Raw genomic sequence first — 11627 nt, forward strand, 5'->3', positions numbered from 1 at the left:
ATACGCTACTCTTATTAATCTCCTATATATCTTACCTCCAAAGTAGCCAATATACTCATGAAGATTCAATGCATCTTCCAACATTTGTTATTAGTTAGTCAGACGCTTCAAGAAGGAGACAAGAAAAACATAGCAACAACATTCTATTTTTATGAAGCAAATTAATTGAAAGAATGTGTTATGTATGTAGATAAACTTGTTTTTATGGCTATTAAACAATGTAACTCATGCAATCATTTTAATTTGTGGTTTTTTTTTTTTTTTTTTTTTTTTTTTTTTTTTTTTTTGTGTGTGTGTACTAAATTAAACCATTTGTAAATTATGTCGTAATTTTGTGTAATTCATGGATGTTTTTAGTTGTTTTGGTGTCTGCTAAAATAAGTGCAACTTATACTATTATTTTAATATATACATACATACATATATACATAAATACAAGCTATGAATCCTATGATAACTTTTCCATATAAGAGAAAGAAGAATTAATCCCAACTTTACATCTGTAAATATAATATTCAATGGAACTTACCATATTAAAAAAAAAAAAAAAAAAAAAAAAAAGAAGAAAAAGAAGAATATTCGATGACAGTTTCATAATTATCATCAACTCCATTTTCAATAGTAATGGACTTTCAGTTTCAAAATGTCCTCATTATTTTCTTTGAATCTAAATTATCCTTTATCTACATTTGTCTCAACATATGCAGGCATATGTGATGAATATATATCATATCCAGTGTTGCAAAAATCGCCCCGCAAGGAAGGCTGGAATCGGCCACCTCCGCGGTTAAAAACTTTGCGAATGCATAACTTTTGACTCGGTTGTTCGTTTTGGACCATTTTTTTTCAAATCGCGTATTATTTCGAGATCTACCCACTCCAAACCGCCCAATTTCTAAAAAAAATATACTTCTTTTACTCTTATTTTAATTTTTTAGGTATTTAGATGGTTTTAACAATATTTTAAACTACTTTATAGCCACTTAAATACATCATACATGTGCCGTAGGCTTTCCATAACGGGGTAGCAAAGCCATTATTTAAACGCTAATTATTAATACACACACATACATATTGCATGCAATGCAAGATTTTTGATAGATGGTTCAACGTACGGCTTTGATCAGTCAGCCTTTACCAATTCAAAAGCATATAGAGATTGGTCGTTGAAGTTGATTCCTAGCTGGTAACCATCGCTGACTCTGCCAATATGGCTGTAACCAATCCTGTAGAAAAGGCAAAGGCTTGGCCACCAGTTGAAAAGGTACTCTCTTCGATTAAAGTTGTTCTGAATCCCAAACCAGTTGCCCAGATCATCCTCCTTGCCTATAACGCCACCGGTCACTATTGTGGGTACTGCTGTAAATGGTTCATTAAGCTTCCAAACATTCTCCTTAGCGCAGGGATCCGATGGATCTGGCGAGTCGAAGGCCACGTTCAGTGGGTACTGCAATATGATGGCGTCGTCGGTGGCCTAGCCCTCGAGCTTTAGAGGGTAGAAAGTTAAAGGAAGAGCCACGGCGGGGGGATGGGTGCCGGCTAATGTCTCGTTTATTACGACGTCGGTGGGGCAAGATGAGGGGTTTCCGGTAGTGTTGAGGTTAGCTACGCTTATGCTGCCTTCGACGCCGATGAGGGCTAGGATGGCGTAGTATTTGGCTCCGGCGACCACTGGGTTGCCGGCCGTGTCTAAGATGGCGTTGGTTACGTCGGCCTTTGTGGGGAGGCGGATGAGCGGGGGAAGACCGCCGGAGATGGCCAACGGAAGGAAAGAAATGGCGGAGAGAGCCTGTAAAGAAATGTATGAACTGTCTATTATTCTCTGTTGTTCATTATAGAAGATGTATACCCCTATATATACAAACTATAGGGTACAGAGAAAGGAAATAGAATCAATAAGAATAATAATAATGAAACCAAGATTACAAGAGAAAATATTTGCTAAAAGAAATATATGTGATTTATGTGATTTATGTGATTTCTGTGATTTCTTTCCTTAACACCCCCCTCAAGTTGGAGCATGTAACAGAGAGATGCCCAACTTGGGAATAAGAGACTCCATGCGTGTCTTGCCCAACGCCTTTGTATGAATATCAGCCAACTGTTGTATCGTAGACACATGCTCCGTTTGTATCACACCTTGTAATAGCTCATCACGAAAAAAGTGACAATCAACCTCGATGTGCTTTGTTCGTTCATGGAAGACTGGATTCGCTGCAATGTGAAGAGCAGCGGTACGTACTGTCACAACAAATCTGCATAGGAGTCGTATGGTGTATCCCAAGAGAACGAAGAAGACCTTTTAACCACTTCAATTCACATGTCACTGCGGCCAAAGCTCGGTATTCAGCTTCGGCTGAGGAGCGTGCAACTGTGGTTCGTTTCTTTGTTTTCCAAGAGATGGGAGAGTCGCCTAGCTGAACGAACCATCCGGTCAACGATCGTTGAGTCAAAGGGCAAGCTGCCCAATTGGAATTGCACCAGCCAGTTAATTGCAGAGTATTTTTAGCGGATATAAAAATACCATGACCGGGACTTCCTTTTAGATAGCGCACTACTCCAAGCGCTGCTTTCCAATGATCATCACGGGGATCCTTCATGAATTGAGCCAGAGTATGGACAACATAGGCTAACTCTGGCCGGGTGATTGACAAATAAACTAGACACCCCACTAGGCGACGGTATGGTTCGGGATCATCGAGAAGTGGGGCTTCAGATAAAGCAAGACGATGATTGGGTTCCATTGGAGTACCCAGTGGTCGAGCACCTAGTAGACCTGTCTCAGAAATGATATCAAGGGCGTATTTTCTTTGACACAAGAAAATACCAGAAGAATTCCGAACTACCTCTATACCAAGAAAATATTTTAAAGTACCAAGATCCTTCATATGAAAACAAGAGGCCAAGTGGATTTAAACTTGGCAATCATAATTGTGTTATCTCCATAAATAACAAGATCATCAACATACACCAAAACATGTACCACACCATGATCACTGCGCAACGAGAACAACGAATAATCAGATGTGGACTGTGTGAAGCCATACCTTTTCAGAGCACCTGACAATTTTGCAAACCAGCACCGTGGGGCTTGTCTTAACCCATAAAGAGACTTCTTGTGTAACACCCCGAAATTTTAAAACTTTTAAGACTTATATAATAAGAGTAAATTCTCATTAAATCCCAAAACATAACATAAGAGTATGGGGTGCTATGCCACACCTGAGCTAGAGAACTCAGGTGCACAGGCTAACTAACTAAAATCCTCATTAATGTCAGTACATAAGCATGGCACGCAGGCCGAGAGGGAAACTATCTATTCTACGCTCCAAGTCTCTAGCGCGCTCCAGTGCCTACTCATCTGTGCCTGAAAGCCAAATATATCTGTTCAGCGAGAGATGCTGGTAACCCACTCCAACGCGTTGAAATACATTATAGATAGATATATATATAGATATACGAAAATCATTTCGAAGCAGGAAGATATATACTTAAGAGACACTAGTTTTAAAACCGGGAATAGACTCAGCAAATAGGGATGAGCACACCAAATAACAATAAGCATATAAGTAGAGATAACATCACAAGGAATACACATCTCAGGTCACTGATCACTTTCCAATTCCAAACACATCATCATCCAATCACCATTCATGTCACATCATCATTGCATCACCATGCATATCACATCATCATTGAATCACCATTCATATCACATCATCATTGATGGCGCCACGGGACCAATCGCATGCCCCGAACATGAGGGTCAATGCATATAGCATTAACATGGCCCCGCAACACCCTACCTCAGTACCGCGGTACGAGGGGAGTTGATCGCAACCAACCCTTTGAGAACCGTTGACGAACTCAATGTCGGACCACGATCCTACACACCGCTGACGCACCCAGTCGGTGGACCGCGATCCCCTTTTCAAGGGGGGACTTACGACCCTACGCACCGCCGATGGGTACGCCGGTGGACCATAGCGGATCAAGCCCGACACACCGCGGAGCTATACTCAGTTGGTGGGCGAAGATCCTCGGAGACTATGGCCCTACACACCGTCGTCCCATCGCTCGGTGGGTCGCAGTCAGCCGTAGCCATACACACTGCCCTGATTACTCGGATCGGTGGACTACAGCCTTCCTCGGCTTATTGGCCATACACACCGTCCTGGCGCGTTCAGGTCCGGTGGGTCATAGCACCGAGGCCCATGTGGACCGCAGCCCAAGAAGTGAATCACTGACCGCAGCCAGGAGAATGAACCGCAGCTCATAAGTAACCAACAGTGGACCACATGCAATTCCTAAGATTCATCTATCCTACGAACGATACCCAAAACATCAAACTAGACTCAGGCACGACACACGGGGTCCGTTGGGACGCCACGGGGAATGGGGGACATCAAACGGGGAGGCCAGGGACCCGGGAGGGGTCCCGAACCAGCGGGTAGCCGGTGGGTGAGGGATCACCCGCCGGCTGCCCGCCGGTGATCACTGCCCGGCAGCGGGTTACCGGCGGGCGGACGCCTGCCCGGCGCCTGCCCGCTGCCCGGCGGTGATCTTCGAGCAGCGGGTAGGTGGCGGGTACTGTAACACCCCGTGTTACGACCCCTAAAACCAATTAATCATTTAACCAATTATTCAAAGAAAGAATTAAATTACAATAATTAATTAGGAAAAGGCCCACCATAGTCCGTGGGCCCTCATCTCTAAACCCAACCCCTAGTCCTAAAAGGAATAGAGTTAGCAAGCCTATAGTATTTGGGCCCTAATTAGGACTCTTAGATATATAAATAGGGGACATAGGAGGCACCTAGAACCCCCACCACAATAAGCTCTCACCACACAAGGAATTCCAAGAATTCCCCTAGGAGAAATCAAGAAAGAAGAAAGGTTTAGAGAAAGACCCTTCATAGCCAAGGAAATCAATTAAGGCTAAGAGGTAACCCATGTCTCAACAAAACCTATTTTCTTAGCTATGATCTTCCTCTAGGCATCCCTCTACATTTTTGTGTATTGATGATTCGGTTATGATATTAATGGTGTGATCTTGATAATTGATGTTATGATTTCTTGGGTAATCTTGATAATCTTGATGATGGAAAGAGATTCTTGATGATTGTGTGATATTCTTGATAAACCTAGATTCCTAATGATTGTGTGATATTCTTGATAAATCACATTGTTGCTTAAAAGATGAATTGCGTTCTTGATGATTTAAATATAATTAGAGCCCTAGGATGTATCGTGAGACTCGTGCGGTGTTATTCTTGATATATTGGGTGGGAATTTGCATGTTTGGGTGTCAATTATGTTTAGAAAGCATGATAGGATATGTGCCGTATGTTTCTTGCTTTTGATCCGTTAATTGTCTACGTGTTGTCATCGATTGCGTTTAAAGGTGTCTAAGCATGGTTTCGGGTTCCACAAAGGTTCCCGGGGCGTTATTTGTGAAAAAGAGTCAGTGGGGGTAGGGGACCCGCCACCTACCCGCGGCCAGGTTTGGCGTCGCCGGCAGCGGGCAGTCGGCGGGCAGGCGACTGCCCGCCGGGCACCCGCTGCCCGGAAATTCGTCGCCGGCGGGTGACCTTTCACCCACCGGCTACCTGCTGGAAATTGTCCCACTTCGGGATCTCGGCTTCCCCGTTTGATGTTCCCCCGACCCCCGTGGTGTCCCAACGGACTCCGTCTATCGTGCCTATGTCTAGTTTGATGTTCGGGTACCATTCGTAGGTTGAATAAGTCTTATATATTACATGCTAGTTGAATTGGTATCCCGTTGACCTAGGTGTAAGAAGTATGAACCCCTTAGGATTATTCTTAGTATGTGGATGATCACGCATAGGTTTCGTTATACGATTTCTCCCCATTCCCAATGTGTCAAAGTGGGTTGCATGTGTTTGCTATGTGTTATGTGTGCATGATACCCCAATTTGGTTGCGATCAAATTGGTTATTCCTGAGCTGCGGTTCAGAAGCTGGCTGCGGTCGGATTTACACTCTCGGGCTGCGGTCCACCGTTTGGTTGCGATCAAACGTTTTACATGAGCTGCGGTTCATATTCCTGGCTGCGGTCAGATGACTACTCTTGGGCTGTGGTCCACTGTTTGGTTGCGATCAAACATTATGATGAGCTGCGGTTCATCGGTCGGTTGCGATCGACCCCTCCGTGTTGCGATACGGGGCAGGGTGTTGCGGGGCCGTGTCAGAGCTATATGTGCTGACCCTCATGTATGGGCATGCGATTGGTCCTGTGGCGCCATCAAAGTGTGCTATGTGATGAGATATGGATGGTTTGATGTTATAAATGTTATGAAATCATGACCATAGGATACATGCTAGCAAATCGTATATGCTTGGTTATGACTGTCGACTGTGCTTATCCCTATCTGTCGAGTCTATTCCCTGTTTGAAAAGCTAGAGTTTCTTAGGATATATCTTCATGCTTCGAAATGGTTTTTCTTATATCTATATATATGCCTATATGTATTGTATTTCAACGCGTTGGAGTGGGTTACCAGCATCTCTCGCTGAACAGATATATTTGGCTTTCAGGCACAGATGATTAGACACTGGAGCGCGCTAGAGATTCGGAGCATAGAGTAGATAGTTTCCCTTTCGGCCTACGTGCCATGTTTATGTATTGATACTATTTGAGGATTCTAGAAGTAAGCTCGTGCACCTGAGTTCTCTAGCTCAGGTGTGGCATAGCACCCCGTACTCTTGTATTATGTTTTGGGATTTAATGAGAATTCACCTTTATTATATAAGTTTCGAAATTTTAAAAATTTCGGGGTGTTACAGGTACCCCTACCCCCACCTACCCCCCACTGACTCATTCATCAATATTTCATCCCAGGATCCTTTGTAGAACCCGAAACCATGCATAGACACTTTTAAACGCAATTAACGACAATCAATTAACGGATCAAAAGCAAGAATCACATATAACTCATCCTATCACGATTTCTAAATATAAACAACACCCGAACATGTGAATTTCCCCCCAAATATAAATCAAGAACATTATAACACAAATTCCCAATTCATCCTAGGGCTCTAATCCCTCCCAAATCATCAAAATCCCAATTTTATCTTTAACATCAAGAAATATCGAGATTTGTCAAGAATCATTATATCAACATTAAGAATCTCTTTTCATCATCAAGATCATCAAGAATATCAAGAATACACACAAATCAACTTATCAATCATCAAGAATATATCACAATTAACATGGAGGAATTACTCAAGACACACATATATAGAAGGAGCCCAATGAAGGAGATTATAGCGAAGAAAATAGGTTTTAATTTGTTGAGACATGGGTTACCTCTTAGCCTTAATTAATTTCCTTGGCTATGAAGGGTCTTTCTTTAAGATTTCTCCTTTCTTGATTTCTCCTAAGGGGATTCTTGGAACTTCTTGTGTGGTGAGAGATTATTTGTGGTGTTAGATCTAGGTGTCTCCTATGTCCCTATTTATATACCTAAGAGTCCTAATTAGGGTCTAGGTGGTATGGGCTCGTTAATTCTAATTCCTATGGGACTAGGGGTTTGGTTTTAGGACTCAGGGCCCATGATCCATAGTGGACCCCTCTTTAGTCATTTAATGGATTTTAATTCCCTTTTTGGGGTGGGGGATAATTAGATTAGTTCTAATTTAGGGGTCGTAACACGGTAGTAGTACCGCCCACGGGCAGGTCGTTAGTCTGGGTGGCTGGTACGGCGGGTGTCCTGGCACTGGGGACAGGCCGAACACTATCCACGCATTCCTCCTCCTCTTCGGGGATGAGGTTGTCCTGGCTAGGAGGTGGCGACTCCGAGTTTGCTTCTGTTTCGTGCCAAAAGGGGAACACATTCTCCGAGAAAATAACATCTCGTGAAACAATAATTTTCTCTGTGTCTGGACAATAAACACGCCACCCTTTCTGGCTAGGAGGATAGCCAAGAAATATACCAGGAATACTCTGTTCAGCAAATTTGTCTCCATGTCGCTTCTGATTATGCACAAAACATCTACAACCAAAAACACGAATGTGAGATAAAGGTGGAGCCCGTCCATAAATTTTATCAAACGGAGCAACCCCCCCCCCCCCCCCCCCCCCCCCCCTAGCAAAGAAGAAGGAGTCCGGTTGATGAGATATGTCGTTGTTTAAACACACTCGCCCCAGAACTTTATAGGTAGAGAAGCCTGAAATCAGAGTGCCCGCGCCACATTAAGGATTGTGACGATGTTTTCGTTCAACCCTTCCATTTTGTTGAGGCGTGGAAACACAAGATGTTTCATATATGATGCCATGTGTACGGAAGTATTCTTTCAACCCTTCAAACTCTGTCCCATTATCACTCCGAACACACTTGACATATTTTTCAAATTGACGGGTCACCATAGCACAAAATTGTTGGAAAATAGGGACCACATCGCGTTTTGACTACAACAAATATACCCAAACTCCGCGAGAATGATCATCGACGATTGTCAAAAAAAATGTAGACCCATTCAGACTTGGTGTTTTATACGGCCCCCATAAATCACAATGCACCATGTCAAAAATGCCACTAGAATTATGAATGCTAATAGGAAAGCTGGCACGTGTAGGGGTGAGCATCGGTCGGTTTTGGTCGGTTTTCGGTTAATAACCGAAATAACCGAAAAATTCATGACCTTCGCATAACCGACGGACATTTCATAACCGAACCGACCGAAAACCGAAAATTTCGGTCGGTTTCGGTCGGTTATTTTTAACCGAACTTAATTACCTAACATGCTGAAATTTCTTTAAAAATTTAGTCTAAACTCAAAATTTTAAACACTAAAAACACATTACTAGTTAAAATAGTCGATCATATAAGAATTTCAAAATCATATGCCCAAAGTTGCAATGTCCACACTCCAAAGTCCAAACACAATCTTAAAATTTAAAGTACAAAATAAAAGATAAATTGTAAATTTTAAACAGAATATAATTAACAAATTAAATTTGCATACTGCATACATATATGTTTTGTAGTAATTAAACAGAATATAATATGTTATATATGTTTTAAACAAAATATAATATGTTTTTTTTGGAAACAAATATAATATGTTTAGCTACATGCATACGGCATACTCATATGTTTTGTAATTTTATATTTTATACTTTAAATTTATAGCGTAAATTAGTTTTGGGCTAGTAGATGACATAAAAGTAATGGGCTAAGTCAAAATGTGTGGGCTTCTTCTTCGGTTTTTCGGTCGGTTAATTTGTTTTTGGTCCATAACTGATAACCAACCGAAAAACCGAAATGACCGAAATTTTTTTAAGGTAATAACCGATAACCGAAATTTTCGGTCGGTTCGGTTATCGGTCATCGATTTTTTGGTCGGTCTTCATTTTTTGCTCACCCCTAGGCACGTGATTGTTTAGCGCGTACACAAATCTCACAACAATTATTAGCTAAACAACTGTTCTTAATATAGCCTGCTAAAGGGACAAAAGACAAAACACGAGATGAGGGGTGTCCAAGACCTTTATGCCATAAATCAAAACTATACTCCTTAACTGCATTAAACGCTTTTTGTTTTCCATTTTGTTTGAAGTAGTAAAGCCCTTCTCTATATTCACCCACACTAATCGCTGTCTTTAGGTCGTGTAATACAGAAGATTGATCTGTAAAACGTGCTTCACATTTCGAGTCCTTCGTTAGTTGGGAAACATATATCAAATTGCAACTTAAAACAGGAACAAATAAAACATTCATCAAAATCAAATTGTGCGTCAAACAGACCGTTCCTGATATCACTGATATAACCTGGCTTCCATATGGCAAACCAATGGTACAAGGGCCTGTTTGCTGAATATTACTCAATAAATTAATATTCCTTGTCATGTGATTTGATGCCCCTGTATCAATAATCCAGCGAGGTAAAGGAATACCTGACAACGATTCGGTCAAAGTTGACCCTGTTGGAGACAAAGACAAGGCATGACGAACTGCATTCCATTGCTCGGGAGCAAGATTGTCGAAGTTCGGAAAAGCAGTGAATGACGCGTCGGTGGTTGCAGCATGTGCTGTCACCTGTCCGCCGGGATGCTGTCCGGATATACCGCGACCGTCATTCCTGCTGGCTCTCCCACCGCCGCGGTTGCTGCCACGGCCTCCTCCACGGCCACCACGTCCCCCGTTTCGACCACTAGGCCATCCTTCCGGATAGCCTATCAGCTTAAAACATGTGTCAATAGTATGGCCGGGCTTCTTGCAGTCGGTGCATGTAATCTCCTTGATAGTTGCAAACACCGCAGCATCACTAGTGCTTCCTTTAGTACCACGGACCGTGACACGAGCCGTCTCTTCCTCGTCGTCGTTGTTGCTAGCGTCCCTCTTATCAACGTCGACGACCTCCGTGTCTGTCATGGCGGCATCGGCACACGGCAGGAACAATGTAAGGGGAGGGCGTCGGTCAAGAACCTGGGAATGATACTATGTAAAGAAATGTATGAACTGTCTATTATTCTATGTTGTTCATTACAGAAGATGTACACCCCTATATATACAAACTATAAGGTATAGAGAAAGGAAATAGAATCAATAAGAATAATAATAATGAAACCAAGATTACAAGAGAAAATATTTTCTAGAAGAAATATGTGATTTAAGTGATTTTTTGTGATTTCGGTGATTTCTTTCCTTAACAGAACCAAAAGGAATATTGTTGTCTTCATTTTCAGACCATAGATAGGTAAATGTGTGTTTTGTTTGGTGTTTAGGGAGGGGAAAAACCACTCAATTATATAGACTCAGATCAGATGAGATAATTCACTAGCAGACAAAATAGTAACATATAAATGTGATGCCAAACAAAAAAAAAAACGTGTAGCATTTAAAGATTCCCACTGGACCATGGGTATATAAAGACAGGAAAATGATATATATGTTCTCTTATGGAGTAAACTTTCATCACGTGTATAAATTTTATTGGATAAATAAAAGTGAAGAAAAAAATTCATAACTGAAAAAAAAAAGGAGGAAACATACCTTGGTGGTAAAAAGATGATGTCAAGAAGATGAAGAAGAAGCAACTGGTGTAGCAAGAAGAAGCTGAGAGCAAATGAGGCGTGTTAGTAGAGAGAGGCCTGGTCTATTCTAGAGAAAAGAATGGAAAATGACTTCCTCTATTTTCCATTGACCAAAGCATTATTTTCCATTGACTAAAGTATTATTTGTCATTGACTTTAAACTTTCCTCATTGCCAAACACCGGAAACCCGGAAAATGATTTCCAAAAATCATTTCCCGAGTTTCCAAACACATGATCAATGAATTGAATTAAGATGTCAAAGGTTTGATTACCAATCCCTAAAGTTGTTAAGGAAGTGAAAAATAACTACATGTCCTGGAGGAAGCAACTCGTCCCTTTTCAACACGGGCAGAATCTCTTGTGCTATGTCGACGGTTCCCTTCCTTGTCCACCGGCGACATTGGCTACTAGTGATACTCCGGCAGATTCGACTCCAGTGAATCCAACTTTTAGTGCGTGGGTTCAACATGATCATGCGATCCTATTGATGCTCATCTCTTCCTTGTCGGAGGAGGTGATGTACCTGGCGGTTGGGCGCTCCACTTCCCGGTAGGTTTGGCAA

At 42.0% G+C, this 11627-nt stretch overlaps 1 protein-coding gene across 1 annotated transcript; it reads right to left on the reverse strand.

Moving 5' to 3' along the window:
• Window positions 1-1039: 1039 nt before the first annotated feature.
• On the reverse strand, window positions 1040-10732 carry LOC109174230. The gene is made up of 2 exons (XM_019323479.1): window positions 10687-10732; window positions 1040-1789 (listed from the first exon to the last, which is right to left on the reverse strand). The coding sequence occupies exons 1-2, from the start codon at window positions 10708-10710 to the stop codon at window positions 1475-1477; spliced, it is 339 nt and encodes a 112-aa protein (XP_019179024.1). The 5' UTR covers window positions 10711-10732; the 3' UTR covers window positions 1040-1474.
• Window positions 10733-11627: the final 895 nt, after the last annotated feature.

This window comes from Ipomoea nil, unplaced genomic scaffold (genome assembly GCF_001879475.1).
Source record: "Ipomoea nil cultivar Tokyo-kokei standard unplaced genomic scaffold, Asagao_1.1 scaffold0579, whole genome shotgun sequence".
NCBI classification, from domain to species: Eukaryota; Viridiplantae; Streptophyta; class Magnoliopsida; order Solanales; family Convolvulaceae; genus Ipomoea; species Ipomoea nil.

What these genes read in the sequence shown, in the direction of transcription:
- LOC109174230 (XM_019323479.1), bottom strand. Translation starts at nt 10,710, where the DNA reads ATGAAGACAACAATATTCCTTTTG. An exon ending in AGACAACAATATTCCTTTTG is followed by an intron (nt 1,790 to 10,686) that starts GTTCTGTTAAGG and finishes ATTTCTTTACAG; the next exon opens with GCTCTCTCCGCCATTTCTTT.